Raw genomic sequence first — 16,851 nt, forward strand, 5'->3', positions numbered from 1 at the left:
CCAGCTCCGACCCTTGTGTTTGATTCTAGTGTGAATCAGAGTGCTATAAAGCTCTACGAGGCTGTAAAGGTTCTGTGTACTATACCAGACAGGGCGCGGAAACCCGCGGAGGTTCACCTGTCCTTCTCCAACGCCATAAATGAGTCTTTTCTGTCCTTTACACTGTGGAGCTACACTACAGTGATCTTTACATTAGGCATCAAGCCTGAACATGAGACGTCTTTCGTCTGCTGGTACACAGATACCCAGAGCAAGGAGAAGTCTGAGATCAGTTCACCCATCAACATCGTTGTGTGTAAGTAACCAGACCAATTAGTGATTATTAGCTAGAACAAGAAGAGAACGTGAAACACTAAGGAACCATACACTGGTGGAGATCTGGTGATATGGTGGAAGGGCTTAGTCTTAGTGGAGTAGTATGTAGGGGCAGTTTAGTGGTAGTGGTGTAGTATTTAAGGGCAGTTTAGTAGTAGTGGAGTAGTATTTAAGGGCAATTTAGTAGTAGTGGAGTAGTATGTAGCACAATTTTTTAGTAGTGGAGTAGTATGTAGGCAGTTTAGCAGTAGTGAAGTGGTATTTAGGGCAGTTTAGTAGTAGTGTAATAGTATGCAGGGTAGTTTAGTTGAAGTGTAGTAGTAGGTAGGGTCAATTATGTAGTAGTGTAGTAGGATGCAGGGCAGCTTATTAGTAGTGGAGTAGTATGTAGATCAGTTTAGTAGTAGTGGATTAGTATGTAGGGCAGTTTAGTAGTAGTGGATTAGTATGTAGGGCAGTTTAGTAGTAGTATAATAGTATGCAGGGTTGTTTAGTTGAAGTGTAGTAGTATGTAGTGGCAATTTAGTAGCAGTGGAGTTGTATGTAGGGTAAAGGGTTAGGTGTGGGTTTGGGTTAAGGGTTAGTCTGTGGGGTTAGGGTTACGGTGCAGGGTTTAGGCTAAGGGTTCATTTGTGGGGTTGGTTTAAGGGTTAGGCTGTGGGGTTTGGGTTACAGTGTGGGTTTAGGGTGTAAGGTTGGGGTTAGGGTTACAGTGTGGGGTTAGGGTGTGAGGTTGGGGTTAGGGTTACAGTGTGGGTTTAGGCTGTGGGCTTGGGGTTAGGGTTATAGTGTGGGGTTAGGGTTAAGGGTTAGGCTGTGGGGTTATGGTTAGGTTTATAGTGTGGGGTTATGGTGTGGCATTAGGGTTAAAGGTTAGGGTATGGGGTCAGGGTTAGGGTGTGGGGTTAAATGCTATGGTGTGGTATTGGTTTTTAGAGGTTTGGTCCAGGTTAGGGTCTGGTGTTGGGATTATGGTTTAGAGTCAGGGTTAGTGTGTGGGGTTGGGGTTAAGTGTTGTGTACAACAATTTTAGCGACCAAATGCTCCCATGCATCTAAAAACCTAAATAAAAATAACTCAGTTGTACAATTTATGTTGAAGTTTGAATGTGGCTTAAATTTATTTGAATTGTAAACATCTCATTTCCTGTGTGTTGTAGCTGCTCTCTCAGCCCCCCTTGCATTTCTCATTCCTCCTGTGTTTCCTGCTGGAGTGGATTACAAAATGCAGTGTGAGACCCCATTGGATGGATACATCAACACAACCCTGAGCATCTACGACCGGCACATTCCAGACCGAGCCGGCAATGAGTCCTTCAAATACCTCACATCAGCAGCTCTAAATCCAGGAGCTTGTTGTACCAGAATCAGTCGGACAAATGCCAGAGGAACATTGGAGTACTTATGTGAAATGAAAGTGTTTTTCAATGGAAGAACCTTGATCTCCAGATCCAAACCCATTTCTGATAGACCAGGTACCAAATGAGCAAATAAAAACAGCAAGTTAGAATCTTTTGTAAAATGAATGAATTCTAATATGAGTTCGCTCTTACTCTAGATGAGCTCTCGGTTTTTCTGGCTAACACTGATACAGGAACATGTCATGGAACGGCGCATCTGAAAGTACGAGATGAATGGAGACCCTTGTGTTTTTCATCGAAATTCCCAGTCATTGCGTCAGTGGCGAACGTCGTGTGCAGAGATCTTGGCTGTGGACATGCGTTAGACTACAACAGTTTTAAGAATAAAGATTACAACGCTGTGGGGACACCAAACTGCACAGGAACTGAGAAGAAGGTTGCAGAGTGTCCTGTGTTGTCACCAGGTTTTTGTGACAAAGGAACACTCCAGGTCATCTGCTCAGGTTAGTGGCATCAACAGAGAATGTTAAAGACCTCAAATAGATTTTTATAAAAAAACATGTACTTTATATTATTGCATCAATATTAAAATATGACTCCAGTTAAAGTAATATAGCTCCTGTTAAACTTGGGTAAAGTACAAAAGTATTTGTCCAAACGTACTCAACTCAACTCAACTCAACTCAACTCAACTCAACTCAACTCAACTCAACTCAACTCAACCCAGCACAGCCCAGCCCAGCCCAGCTCAACCCAACCCAACTCAACTCAAGCTTTATTATCATTCTTCCCCATACACAATATACAGAAGAATAAAATAAAATTAAATCATTATTATGGTCAAGGTGCATAGAACATGAAACAGCAGGTCGACTGCCGTCACGACTGCTTTGGCTACGCGGTCTTTTGTTGTTTATTTTATATTTTTATTTGCATAGTTACCGTTCCATTTATACAACTTGGACATCATTAGATAGCCACTTTTATATCTATTGGTGTACAATCCACTCACCTTTCGCCGTTTTTAAACCCGGACCCATGCTGGCCGAGCGAGATCCTGAGGAAGAACGAAGGATGCGACCCGTAACGGCGTCTGTGAGGGAAACGAGCCGGCGTCAGGAACAGGCTGAGGGCTCGCTGCGCTCCCTTACCTAGCATCCCGTTAGCCTAAGCTCAACAACCTCAGGGCATAGGTCAAATCCCAGCATAGGTCAAACCGAGTTTTTCTCGGTTTACCGCATGGACAGAACACTGGAGTTGGGAAAGTCAAGAGGAAGCGAAGTGTGTCCGATTGTGAACAACCACTGGCGCAAGCATCGTTCCCCTTTCACACTCCTGCACACCAAATCTGGAACTACTGACCATCAAATGTCGGCCCTTCTATCACTTTTTACGACGGTCAAGCATGAGGGAATAGAATGAGGGAAAATAAACCAAGAAAAAAAAAAAGGTAGATAAATAAAAAGTATAAACTATATAAAATATAAAATATATGAAGATATATGTGAAAAAAGTGTGTATACAAGGATGCGTATGACAGTAAAACAGTAAAATTTAAGGTGATTGACGTGACTGTCCTTTAAGTGACTGTGTGCAGTATGGTGTGGTATAAAGTGCACTGTGTGCAGTATGGTGTGGTATAAAGTGCACTGTGTGCAGTATGGTGTGGTATAAAGTGCACTGTGTGCAGTATGGTGTGGTATAAAGTGCACTGTGTGCAGTATGGTGTGGTATAAAGTGACTATGTGCAGTATGGTGTGGTATAAAGTGACTGTGTGCAGTATGGTGTGGTATAAAGTGACCGTGTGCAGTATGGTGTGTGGTATAAAGTGCACCGTGTGCAGTATGGTGTGGTATAAAGTGCACTGTGCAGTATGGTGTGTGGTATAAAGTGCACTGTGTGCAGTATGGTGTGGTATAAAGTGCACTGTGTGCAGTATGGTGTGGTATAAAGTGACTGTGGGCAGTATGGTGTGGTATAAAGTGACTGTGGGCAGTATGGTGTGGTATAAAGTGCACTGTGTGCAGTATGGTGTGGTATAAAGTGACTGTGGGCAGGATGGTGTGGTATAAAGTGACCGTGTGCAGTATGGTGTGGTATAAAGTGACCGTGTGCAGTATGGTGTGGTATAAAGTGACCAGGTGCAGTATGGTGTGGTATAAAGTGCACTGTGTGCAGTATAGTGTGGTATAAAGTGCACTGTGGGCAGTATGGTGTGGTATAAAGTGACTGTGGGCAGTATGGTGTGGTATAAAGTGACTGTGGGCAGTATGGTGTGGTATAAAGTGACTGTGGGCAGTATGGTGTGGTAAAAAGTGACCGTGTGCAGTATGGTGTGGTATAAAGTGCACTGTGTGCAGTATAGTGTGGTATAAAGTGCACTGTGTGCAGTATGGTGTGGTATAAAGTGCACTGTGCAGTATGGTGTGGTATAAAGTGACCGTGCAGTATGGTGTGGTATAAAGTGCACTGTGTGCAGTATGGTGTGGTATAACGTGACCGTGTGCAGTATGGTGTGGTAAAAAGTGACCGTGTGCAGTATAGTGTGGTATTAAGTGCACTGTGTGCAGTATGGTGTGGTATAAAGTGCACTGTGTGCAGTATGGTGTGGTATAAAGTGCACTGTGTGCAGTATGGTGTGGTATAAAGTGACCGTGTGCAGTATGGTGTGTGGTATAAAGTGCACTGTGTGGTTATGGTGTGGTATAAAGTGCACTGTGTGCAGTGTAGTGTGGTATAAAGTGCACTGTGCAGTATGGTGTGGTATAAAGTGCACTGTGTGCAGTATGGTGTGGTATAAAGTGCACTGTGTGCAGTATAGTGTGGTATAAAGTGCACTGTGTGCAGTATAGTGTGGTATAAAGTGCACTGTGTGCAGTATAGTGTGGTATAAAGTGACCGTGTGCAGTATGGTGTGGTATAAAGTGCACTGTGTGCAGTATGGTGTGGTATAAAGTGCACTGTGTGCAGTATGGTGTGGTATAAAGTGCACTGTGCAGTATGGTGTGGTATAAAGTGCACTGTGCAGTATGGTGTGGTATAAAGTGCACTGTGTGCAGTATGGTGTGGTATAAAGTGCACTGTGTGGTATGGTGTGGTATAAAGTGCACTGTGCAGTATGGTGTGGTATAAAGTGCACTGTGTGCAGAATGGTGTGGTATAAAGTGCACTGTGTGCAGTGTAGTGTGGTATAAAGTGCACTGTGTGCAGTATGGTGTGGTATAAAGTGCACTGTGTGGTATGGTGTGGTATAAAGTGCACTGTGTGCAGTATGGTGTGGTATAAAGTGCACTGTGTGCAGTATGGTGTGGTATAAAGTGCACTGTGTGCAGTATGGTGTGGTATAAAGTGCACTGTGTGCAGTATGGTGTGGTATAAAGTGCACTGTGCAGTATAGTGTGGTATAAAGTGCACTGTGCAGTATGGTGTGGTATAAAGTGCACTGTGTGCAGTGTAGTGTGGTATAAAGTGCACTGTGTGCAGTGTAGTGTGGTATAAAGTGCACTGTGTGCAGTATGGTGTGGTATAAAGTGCACTGTGTGCAGTATGGTGTGGTATAAAGTGCACTGTGTGCAGTATGGTGTGGTATAAAGTGCACTGTGTGCAGTATGGTGTGGTATAAAGTGCACTGTGCAGTATGGTGTGGTATAAAGTGCACTGTGTGCAGTATGGTGTGGTATAAAGTGCACTGTGTGCAGTATAGTGTGGTATAAAGTGCACTGTGTGCAGTATGGTGTGGTATAAACTGTGATGTGCAAGTCCAGAGGTAAAGTGTCATAGTCCAAATAAATGTGCAGAAAAAGTGTGAAGATGGAGAGAGAGCACTAGTTCTAGATCAACTTTTTCATTCCCACACAGCCCACAGAAACACCTTTCTAATAAAGTGACAGAAGAAAAAATGAGAGACAAATCTGACGATGCATTTTTATCTTTTTAAAATTGAAATGAAAGGCGATGTGGATAAACGCTCGTAAAAGATTCCTAATGACTTTTTAAGCTGCGATGTACAGAACATCACACAAAGATATAAAAGAAAATGTATGAATAACTATTTGGGAACAATAAACCTAATAAATAACCAATAAATAAATAACCGAAGAAAGGCCACATTGCGTTTTTGGCAAATCAAATAAAATCAGCTAAACTGCTCTAACTGGTAGTTCTATGTGAAATCAGACATTGAGCACCCCCATATAACCAAAATGGTGTGATCTATTTTCATAATACCTCTGCAAAGATTCAACACTGATTCAGGCTCCTCCTATCGAAGCATCTAATCTTCGACTATTCGGGGTCACTCCTAGAACAGACATGCTGAGCTGCAAATTTTGCCCCAAATTAGTCCATGTGAATCACGCTTTCATCCCAGTCTTGTAGAACTCTTCAAATTCATACAAAATAATTATTTTGGGGAAAACCCTACCAAAGTGAACCCTGCCCTGACCCCGAATCGTGTTTAGCAGAAGAGTGTTTAGGATCCGAGGAACATTTTTAGCTTCATTATCTCCACAATATTGTTTCCACAATGTAATTTTTGTTTGATATCAGATGAATACTACCCGTGTCCCCAGACCTAATCTTAAACTTTTTGACCAAGCATTTATATAAACAGAGATTTTGTTTTTGTTCTTTGCAGTGGCTTTTCCTGCTCCAAAGCTTAAGCTTGAAAAGCATGAGGTGGCTCCACGGGTTTACGTCAAGACTGAAGAGACTGTGACCATTGAATGCGTTTTCCAATCGGAAATACATGATTTTGTAAGAGAGTTCATTTACATGACTGTTTTTGACTGAGTGTTTGATTGGTGTAATATAACCAGCTTCCTGTTCCAGGCTTCCATCGTCCTCATTCGAAACAAACAAGAGATTTACAGCTCAAGAGCCCTACCTGGATATACACTGTCATGGTTGTTAAGAGCCCCGGTGACCGAGGGGGAATACGCCTGCTACATCCGAGCACAATTATCCAGCTCATACCGGACAGAAACCAGCAACATCATAGGCATCTACAGTATGTACTATTTCCACTAATCCTCCTTTTGTGACACATTAACTGTACAAAAGACCTGAAACACACCTAGAGTTTTAGACACTGGGAAAAAGTGCTAATAGAAATTGTAATATATAATTATTGTGTAATTTATGTACTTTACTGATCTCTATATACTCTGTATTCCTATTTAATAATCGTACTGTCTATATTAAGATAAGATAAGATAAAATAAGATAAGATAAGATAAGATAAGACAAGATATACCTTTATTCATCCCACAGTGGGGAAATTTCTTTGTTACAGCAGCAAAGAAAATAAATAAATAAATAAATAAATAAATGCAAATATATAAAATAATAGACACATACTATAGTATACAAGTATATACACAACACGATGTATACAGACAAATAAGGAAAAAAGTACGTATTGCAGGTAATATTGCACACAGGTAATGTTATTACACAGTTAAACAGTAATAGCAGTGTGTATTTTGGTGACTGGTTCACTGGGAGCAGCTTTGATTGTAAAGTCTAATAGCAGCAGGAAGAAAAGACCTTCTGTATCGCTCCTTTAGACACTTAGGATGTAACAGTGTGTCACTGAAGGAGCTGCTCAATGATGAAACGGTTTCATACAGGGGGTGAGAGGCGTTCTCCAGCAATGATGATAGTTTTGCTACCATCCTCCTTCTCCCACCTCCTGTAGAATCCCCAGGACTGAGCTGAACTTCCTGATCTATTTGTCCAGTCTCTTGCAGTAGAGATGCTGCTACCCCAGCAGACCACTCCATAGAATATGGCTGAGGCCACAACAGAGTAAAAAAAGGTCTTCAGTAGCTCTCCTTGCATTTCAAAAGACCTAAGTCTCCTCAGCAAAAAGAGTCCGCTCTGTCCTTTCTTATAAATTGCCTCAGTGTTGTATGTCCAGTCCAGTTTGTTGTTTAGGTGAACACCCAGGTATTTGTCCACTCTCACAATGTCCTTTCCCTGAATGTTCACCGATGGTAATGAAGTGTGTTTGTGCCTACGGAAATCCACCACCAGTTCTTATTGTCTCACATTGTCTGTTTTTGTCTTGTAGAGTCCAAGCTAAATGTATAGTATTTATTTCTTTAGAGTCACTAACATCACTCGAACAATAAACCTGATTCTGATTCCATTATATATTTTTATAATTTTATAATTTTATAATATATTTTTTATAATATACAGGTGCATCTTAATGAAGTAAAATATCAATAAAAGTTGATTTATTTCAGTAATTCAATACAAAAAGTGAAACTGGTATATTATATAGATTCATCACACACACACACTGATATTTCAAGTGTTTATTTCTTTTAATTTTGATGATTTTCACTTACAGCTGATTAAAACCCTAAATTCAGTGTCTCAGAAAATGAGAATATTGTAAAAGTTGAATATTGGAGACTCGTGATGTCTCACATTAATCAGATCATTAAATCCAAACACCTGCAGAGGTTTCACAAAGAGTGGACTGCAGCTGGAGTCAGTGCTTCAGGAGCCTCCACACACAGAAGTATCAATGGGATACAACTGACACGTTCCTCGTGTCGAGCAGCTCCTGAACCAGAGACAACGTCAGAGGTGTTCTACCTGCACAAAGGACAAAAAGGTCTGGACTGTTGCTCAGTGGTCCAAAGCCGTCTTTTCAGATAAAAGGAAAGAAAATGTTGGTTTCATTTGGAAATCAGGGTCCCAGAGTCTGGAAGAAGAAGAGAGGAGAAGCACAGAATCCAAGTTGCTTGAGGTCCAGTGTAAAGTTTGCACAGTCATTGGTGGTTTGGGGAGTCGTGTCATCTGCTAGTGTTGGTCCACTGTGTTTTTTTAAGTCCAAGGTCAGCACAGCCGTTTACCAGGAAGTTTTAGAGCTCTTCATTTTGATTTCATTTTCCAGCAAGATTTGGCACCTGCCCACACTGCCAAAAGCACCAAAAGTTGGTTAAATGACCATGGTGTTGGTGTGCTTGACTGGCTAGCAAACTCACCAGACCTGAACCCCATAGAGAATCCATATGGTTTTGTCAAGAGGAACATGAGAAACAGTGCCACAGTCTGATCTCCTCCACGCCACAGTCTGATCTCCTCCATGCCACAGTCTGATCTCCTCCACGCCAAAGTCTGATCACCTCCATGCCACAGTCTGATCTCCTCCACACCACGCTCAATTGAGGCAGTAATTAAAGCAAAAGGAGCCCCGACCAAGTATTGAATAAAGATACAGTAAATAAACATATTTTCCAGAAGACCAACAATTCACTCAAAATGTTTTTTTGGATTGGTCTTATGAAGTATTCACATTTTTGAGATGTGATTTGGTGGGTTTTTGTTAAATGTGAGCCAAAATCATCAAAATGAAAAGAAAAACACTTGAAATATATCAGTGTGTGTGATGAATTCATATAATATACCAGTTTCACTTTCTGTATTAAATTACTGAAATAAATTAACTTTTTAATGATATTCTAATTTATTGAGATAAACCTGTATATTATATAAAGAAAAGTTTGCGGACACTCGAGCATAATTGCACGTTCACTCCCATTCACTGTTGTGAATGCTTCTAATCTGGGAAGATGTTCCACTTTTTTTGTGGAGATTAATTTAGCTACAAGGGTGTTAGTAAAGTCAGTACTGATGGAGGTGAGAAGGTGAGAAGTTCTGGGGTGCAGTCAGTGTTCCTATTCATTCATTTTCAATGAGCTCTATACCCGGAGATCTTCCATGTCTTCCAACCCATGGAACGCAGATCTTCATGGAGCTGGCTTTGTGCACAGGGGTATTGTCATGCTGGACCAGGTTTGGTTCTCCTAGTTCAAGTGAAGGGAAAATGTCATTCTACCACATCCAAAGACATCAGGTTGAGGAAGAACCACATATGGGTGGAAAATGCAGGTGTCCCAATACTTTTGGCACAAAGAACTTGTACATTATGGTCACTTGAGCTTTTGAAGATTTCTACAACTTTTTTTTTATGTGAAGGAATCATGGGGATGCATACCTCATCAAAAACATTAATGCATTTTAGTTCTTGTATAAATTTATTACAGCTCTTCTTGAAACATATCAGCAACTGAAGTCCAAACTTCTAGTGAGGGATTATGTTTGGCTACAGTTCTTGAATTTCTGGAGTCTATTGAAATAGGACAGGTTAAATACATTCAGTAGACTCTCAGAAACTCTCAGAAGCGCAGCAAGAATTCGAAAAAGCACATCATTAACTTGACCGAATAATGCAAATCATTAGGAACTTTTTTAAGGAGTTTCAGGTCCAAGGTTTTCATGGTAGGAAAATGCATGCCACAGTTGTGCTCAGGAAGAAAATCCAAACTATCCCCTGCTTCTGAGAGAAAACTGTTTAGAGATCCTCAAATATGTGGACTCCAAGGAACTTAAACCTGGGTACACACTCAACAGCAGCTCCGTTGATCCACAATGACCTCCTTCGTAGAAGTTTCAAGGTTAATGTCCTCACGCCATGCTACTAGGTGCTGAATCTCCTCCCTGTAGGCCGTCTCATCGTTACCTCTGATCAGGCTTACCAACGTGGTGTCATCTGCAAAATGAACAATGCTGTTTGAGGCATAAGCAGATACGCAGTCATAAGTTAAAAGGGAGTATAGAAGAGGAGACAATACACATCCCTGAGGAACCCCAGTGCTGAGGGTGGGACTGGAGGAGGTGACGGTGTGAACAACAACAGAATGTCGGCTTATGTCAGTCAAAAAAGCACAACATTTTTTTACTCACACAAACAAATGAAATGTTTGCCAACTTTATGGAGAAACAGCAACCGAATCTTCAGGTGTATTTCTGTGGAAAGAGAAATATCTTATCTCACACACTGATAATGAACTCAGTTACACATCCTGGAATCTGTTCACCAAAAAGGTTATAAGTATAACTAAACAAAAATATGAAATCATTTATAAGGGTGACGATGCAGGTGGAGGTGTGAGGTGTTACAGGATTTTAGTGGAGATGTGGAGGTGAAAAAGTTCCCGAAGGTGAAGCTGAGAGCATTATAATGCTGTAAGGTCTCACACCTTGCTGTGGATGACCACCTTATACCATGATCACTTTCAGCACTGATGAGTTCAAGCTGTTATTGATGTTTGCAGATCAAATAATGGATCAATATAATGCTTCATTTTCTGCATACTCTGCACAATGACAATGATGTTGAATCTAATCTAATCTAATCTAATCTAATATAATATAATATAATGTAATCTAAATCCTGGCACATGTTTTATGCTGGATGTCCTTCATAACACAAACCTCCAGATTTATCCAGGCTTGAGACCAGGAATATGAGCAACACTAATGACTGGGTTAATATACCTGTTAGATGCTAAAAGAAAAGAAAAATCATGAAAACAAATGAATTTTTCTCTGTTGATCCTGTAGTCTCTGAGCCCATGTTCTCAGATTCTGCTTGTTTGATATAAATATATGTACAGTATAGTGATATTAATGTTTTGAAGTTTGTAACCCTCTTACCTTCATCTTGTTCTTCTCATCTTTGTGCAGTTTATGATCCTCCTCCTCCTGGAGTAGTGGCTGCTGGAGTCATTACCACCATCATGGGTTTAATAATCCTCACACTCCTCTGTATTTGTGGTGGCAAAAAGTAAAATAAAGAGCCAGAACCATCTCTGAGCCGCATCACACCACTGCACCATGAGGGGTGCCGGAGAGCACAGGGGCAAATATACCATCCACCACGGCCAAAATCCCACTGATTTTATATTCATAAATGTGTCTGTAATGTAGTTTACAGAGCTGATATTTGCTTTAGAAACCCGTCATGTCTGAATCTCTTTACATTTCTAATTCTGAATACGTTTGTGGAAAGTCTTGAATGTGTGTGAATGATGTGTGATTGATGTAAAACTGCATTTGGTGTTAGATTTGTTTCATTATCAGATATATTTTTATTTGTAGGGATTTTTTTTCTTCTTTTATTAACCATTTCCTGTTTTTTAAATAGTTTTTTCCATTCTTGATTTGTTTATTATTATTATTATTATTATTATTATTATTATTATTATTATTAATATGTTTAATGTATTGGGTTTTTTTTTCAGGGGGTTTTTTCTTTGTAAAAATATAAATTAATATTGTTTTTAATTCCATTTAAGATTTTGAGTTTCCTGTTTTTCATTATTCTTCTTGTTTTTGTTTTACTTGTCTTTTTTTTACATTTAGTTTTATTTTTTTAATTTTTATTTACTTTTTTAGTTTTTTTTTTAAATCACTTTAAATATAAGAGAGCAAGATGAAGTTCTGTCATCACTGCAACACATCACTGCAACACATCACTCAGATGTGTTTTCTCCTCACTTTTATATATATTTGATTGTTCTTAATTTTTTTTGTTATTATTAGATATACAGTATATGTAGCATGTAGTGCATTGAAGGTAGGAATGAAACTTCACACACAGGATATTATAGTTCTCAGATTTATTGCGTTCAATTTTCGATGTTACAGCATCTTTTTTTTTTTTTAACACACAATAAACCTGGTCCTATCGTCTGTTTATTGTTTGCATTTTTTTGGTCTGAGGAAAAAAAGCTGAAAACAGATTTTGGACAGCCTGAGAGCGAGGGATTGCAATCCTCGATTGTACTCTAGAAGCAATGTCGAGGCTTTGAGGAGAATGAAAGCTTGTTTAGTTGGTCAGTTAGCAAACAGCTGCCAAATTAGCAAGTGGAAAGGAGACTGCATGGAGAGGATCATCGTGAGGAACCCCGAGGTGATGGCGTTCATGCCAACACAGATCTGCTCACAGAGTAAACATACACCTCCATCATTACACAACACAGGTATTGTAGTTGATCAATGGAAGCAGGTTTGTGGTGGCGGAAAACTTCAATCAAGACGGGACACGATTTCGAAAACCTCCCCCTTGTCTCCCATTAACACTCGCATTCCTGTTCTGCATTTGGCTTCAGTGGCTTCGGTTTTCACATAAAACTTTGTTTCTTTTTTATCTATCTATTCTTCCTTTTCCCCCAGAATATATCAGTGCAGAAAATAAAGAACTGTCAGCAGGGTTTAAGAGAATCGATATTTCCCTTTACATTCTTCTAGGTTTCCTTTCGAGTCTACATTTGGTTTAAAGGATTCTGAGGAAGTGTCATGGAATTTAACATCTACCCACCAAAAATCTTCCTTATCTCTTTATCTAGTGAAAAAAACAGAAACATCAATTCAGGAAAGGGTTGGATGGTTCAGATTGGGCTAGTCGCTAGTATTTTAGCACCGTTGATGTGGTGTTGGTGAAGGTGCAGGAAATGTAGGTTGGGAAGCTTCTGCTTAGAAGCGCCTCTGGCTGCTAACACTTTTCACAGAGGTTCTGCTGATGCTGCTGCCACTGCCGAAGCCACTGCTCATGCCACCGCCCATACCACCGCTCATGCTAACGCCCATTCCACTGCCCATACCCATACCACCGCCCATGCCTCCTCCCATTCCACTGCCGAATCCGCCTCCGTATCCGCCTCCAAACCCGCTTCCTCCTCCACTTCCATAGCCGAATCCTGTAGTAGACAGATTGAAGACATTAGTTAAATATGAAAATAAACAAGTAAATACCAGCAGAACATATGGGTTGAAAAGTGGATACACATACCTCCACTAGAGGACTGCTGCACGTGGATGGTGGCAGAAGCTCCACCAGTAGAGATTCTGTGAAGAAACATAATCAATATTACTTTGTTTAACATTGCATTGAACATTACACAAATCATAAAAGGTTTATAGACACTTTACCTGGTCTCCTCTCCCTCCAGGAGTTTCCTGTAGGTGGCGATCTCGATGTCCAAAGCCAGCTTGACGTTCATGAGCTCCTGGTACTCACGCACCTGCCTGGCCATGTCCTGCTTCGCTCTCTGGAGAGCATCCTCCAGCTCCTTAATGCGTTGTTTGGCGTCCTTTACTGCAATCTCACCACGCTCCTCTGCCTCAGCGATCTGAGCCTCCAGGTTGGCACGCTATGAATGAACAGAACGAGAGTTCAAATCAGAACTCCTGCTAAGAAATGGAGTCCGTTTAGGAGGAAATATCTTCTTTGGCATCTACCTGTCCCTTGACGGCCTCAATCTCGTTCTGCAGGCGGGCGATCATTCTGTTCAGCTCAGCAATCTCAGACTTGGTGGAACGCAAGTCTTCACCATAACTTCCAGCAGAGGACTGCAGCTCTTCATACTGAGAAAGAAAAAAGGGGTCAACATTTCCAAATTAAGTCATAAGCAAGCAAGAAACACTTTTTTTTTAATCACCCACCTTTTGTTTGTACCATGACTCGGCCTCGGCACGACTGCGGTTAGCGATATCCTCATACTGAGCGCGGACTTCGTTTACAATGGCATCCATGTCCAGGTTCCTGCTGTTGTCCATCTCCACAATGACTGAAGTGTCCTTGATCTGAGACTGCAGCTCACGCAGCTCCTGCACAGTTTATTGTGTTCAGGTCTTTTTCCAGACACTCAAGTGAATAAAATCAAATGTTTGTGGAATAAAAGTTACACTTACAGCTTCGTAGACTGCCCTGAGGAAGTTAATTTCATCCTGAAGAGCATCAACCTTGGCCTCGAGTTCAATCTTGTTCATGTAGGCTGCATCAACATCCTGAGGAATTCAGCAGAGATGAGCTTTCATTCTTATCCTTTGCTGAATGGCATCTTAAAATATTTGTTTAAAAATCAGTACCTTCTTCAGGAGGACAAACTCGTTTTCTGCAGCGGCACGCTTGTTGATCTCATCCTCATACCTGCGAAGAGGGAAGAAGAAAGCAAATGTGGGTAACATGGAAAATTCGCACTGTGTCATCATGGACATTAACCTCATGTGGTTCTTACTTCCTCTTGAAGTCCTCAACGAGAACCTGCATGTTTTTCAGTTCTCCCTCCAGCTTGACCTTCTCGTTACCCAGGCCGTCCAGCTGTCTGCGCAGGTTGGCGATGTAGGCCTCAAACATGGCGTCGATGTTGGAGCGAGTGGTGGTCTGTTCCTGCATTAGGCTCCACTTGGTCTCCAACATTTTGTTCTGCTGCTCCAGGAAGCGCACCTATGAGAAAAAATAAATAGGTTTTATTTCTTTCATTCTGTGAAAGCTGCATGTTGGGAAAACGTGTGAAGGAAATGTGTCATTGTGTTGGCTTCTATTGCTCTTTTGTGCTTTTCAGTCTTTTATGTTTCCTCATGGATTATTGTGAGGAGTCATAAACGGCCCATGAGTCATCCTGACCATGAATTTTCTACAGGGTGGGGCAAAGGAGGGAAAGGAAAGGGAGTGAAAAAAAGAGTAGACTAACAGGGTGTGTCCATGAGACATGAACCATGATCTCCTGAAGGGAGGGACAGTTAGGAAAAAAAAGGCCTCATTGCCTGGGGCTACGCCTAGACCTGCATCGCTGCACAGATGGAACCATAGAACACAGATCAGGCAGGCAGGTTTCCCAACCACACCCTCATGCAGGCGGCTGATGGTCATGCAATAATATAAAACACACCCTGTCCACGTCACCTGACTTTTTTACAAACTGTTCAGAGAAAACTGTGTGTCCAGTAACTATCATGTGCTTTAATATTCCGTCTAGACTTGACATGCATTTAAAAGCTTTGAGGGTAAAGCTTTAAAGTGTGTGTGTGTGTGTTTGTGTGTAATGTCTACAACACAGATAACTGCTGCGAGTCACACTGTTTCCCAAAGCCACATAAAATACAGGCCTGTGTGTGTGTGTGTTGACTTGGTACAGATATTTAGGTGTGTCCTCTGTCCACACTCTGTCTGTTTGACTAGCTAACAAACAAAAACTCTTTCACTCACACACACACACACACACACACACACACACACACACACACACACACACACACACACACACACTCACACTGCAGTGGTGTTGATTTATAGCCAACATCTGCGTGTTGAAAGGTTATCTCATGTACATGTTCGATGGTTATTGGTTCATCCCGGCAACAAACCAGGATATTATTGGCTACAGCTGCTAAGCAAAAGGGAAATGATCAAAAGCTCTTCCTGGTGACATGCCAGAGTGCAAAGGAGAACAGAAATGTTGGAGGAAAAAAGACAGGGAAGGTATGTGCTTGATCAAGTTTAAAAAACGCATTGGAAAACTTTCGAGGAGGTTTTAAAGGAGATGAGAGTCGAGGTGGAGCAAGTCTTACCTTGTCGATGAAAGAAGCGAAGCGGTTGTTGAGGGTCTTGATCTGCTCTTTCTCCTGGGTGCGAACGACCTGGATGTTGGGGTCGATCTCCAAGTTGAGTGGCTGCAGCAGGCTAGAGTTCACTGTCACGGCGGTGATGGAAGGTGCAACGAAGCCACCTGCACCGGAGCCACCGCCAAAACCACCACCATAACCGCCACCGTAGGCCGAACCGCCGCCGAAGCCTGAACCGCCGCCGAAGCCTGAACCGCCGCCGAAGCCTGAACCGCCGCCGAAGCCTAAACCGGCACCACTGCTGAACCCATAGCCTCCACCCATTCCTCCACCACCTCCGATGCTGCTGCTGCTGCTGAAGCCATAGCCGCCACCACTGCCGCCACCGAACCCAGAGCCTACACCAGAGCGACGTGTGCTCACTATGCTCATTCGGCTGGAGCCGCCTGGCATGGCAGAGAGCGACTGGCTGGAGTAGGACTTTTTACTATAGGATCTTGTTTGTGACATGGTTGGTTCCTTGTGGTGGAGAAGCAAGATAGAGAATGTGCTCGAGAGCTTGCAGAAGAGCTGAGTGGAGGAGTAGGAGAAGGTCGCTCACAAAGGAGAGTCGAAGTCCCTCTGTGTGCTGTTCTGCTGCTGGCTTCTTCCTTTTATACGATCCTGCTGCCCTCCGGAGGGGCAGTCCGTTCTCAGACACACCCTACCTGTCAAACAGGTATAGAGTGAGAGTGGAAAGATAAGAAGAGTTACACCCTGCCTCAGGCCTCGCTGCAAGCACAGGCAGAGAGGAACACACAAGACAAGCAGAGAAGCGGGATTCCACTTGTACTTTTAAGCACATTAAAAAGAGAGAGAGAGAAAAAGAAAAAAAAAATGGAATGCAGCCGTAAACACATGCCAGAGGGTGGTGCTGCGTCTGTGAGTCTGGTTGGTTGGGTGAAAGTCAGATCAGAAGCAGAAGGAG

General features: G+C 41.9%; 2 protein-coding genes across 2 annotated transcripts in view; one reads left to right on the forward strand and one right to left on the reverse strand.

Moving 5' to 3' along the window:
- Nucleotides 1-11,695, forward strand: part of si:dkey-195m11.11 — an 18,480-nt gene extending 6,785 nt beyond the window's left edge. Inside the window, exons 3-8 of the mRNA XM_046847300.1 lie at nucleotides 1-295; nucleotides 1,475-1,789; nucleotides 1,873-2,178; nucleotides 6,313-6,431; nucleotides 6,507-6,684; nucleotides 11,223-11,695. The exon at nucleotides 1-295 is cut by the window's left edge and continues 8 nt beyond it. Of these exons, the coding sequence (XP_046703256.1) occupies nucleotides 1-295; nucleotides 1,475-1,789; nucleotides 1,873-2,178; nucleotides 6,313-6,431; nucleotides 6,507-6,684; nucleotides 11,223-11,326 (1,317 nt within the window). The 3' untranslated portion in view covers nucleotides 11,327-11,695. The remainder of the gene's footprint in view (nucleotides 296-1,474; nucleotides 1,790-1,872; nucleotides 2,179-6,312; nucleotides 6,432-6,506; nucleotides 6,685-11,222) is intronic.
- Nucleotides 11,696-12,142: 447 nt separating this feature from the next.
- Nucleotides 12,143-16,527, reverse strand: LOC124384439 (keratin, type II cytoskeletal 8-like). Its single transcript, XM_046847288.1, has 9 exons — nucleotides 15,891-16,527; nucleotides 14,558-14,766; nucleotides 14,409-14,469; nucleotides 14,232-14,327; nucleotides 13,983-14,147; nucleotides 13,779-13,904; nucleotides 13,470-13,690; nucleotides 13,330-13,385; nucleotides 12,143-13,237 (listed from the first exon to the last, which is right to left on the reverse strand). The coding sequence occupies exons 1-9, from the start codon at nucleotides 16,392-16,394 to the stop codon at nucleotides 13,014-13,016; spliced, it is 1,662 nt and encodes a 553-aa protein (XP_046703244.1). The 5' UTR covers nucleotides 16,395-16,527; the 3' UTR covers nucleotides 12,143-13,013.
- Nucleotides 16,528-16,851: the final 324 nt, after the last annotated feature.

The sequence above is a fragment of the Silurus meridionalis genome, chromosome 1, assembly GCF_014805685.1.
Source record: "Silurus meridionalis isolate SWU-2019-XX chromosome 1, ASM1480568v1, whole genome shotgun sequence".
In the NCBI taxonomy this organism is placed as follows: domain Eukaryota; kingdom Metazoa; phylum Chordata; class Actinopteri; order Siluriformes; family Siluridae; genus Silurus; species Silurus meridionalis.

Excerpts from the sequence above, each read along its gene's own strand:
- LOC124384439 (XM_046847288.1), bottom strand. The coding sequence starts at position 16,394 with ATGTCACAAACAAGATCCTATAGTAAAAAGTCCTACTCCAGCCAGTCG. Across the intron at positions 13,905-13,982 it reads AGTCATGGTACAAACAAAAG|TATGAAGAGCTGCAGTCCTC; the intron begins GTGGGTGATTAA and ends TTTCTTTCTCAG. Across the intron at positions 13,238-13,329 it reads GCAGCAGTCCTCTAGTGGAG|GATTCGGCTATGGAAGTGGA; the intron begins GTATGTGTATCC and ends TGTCTACTACAG.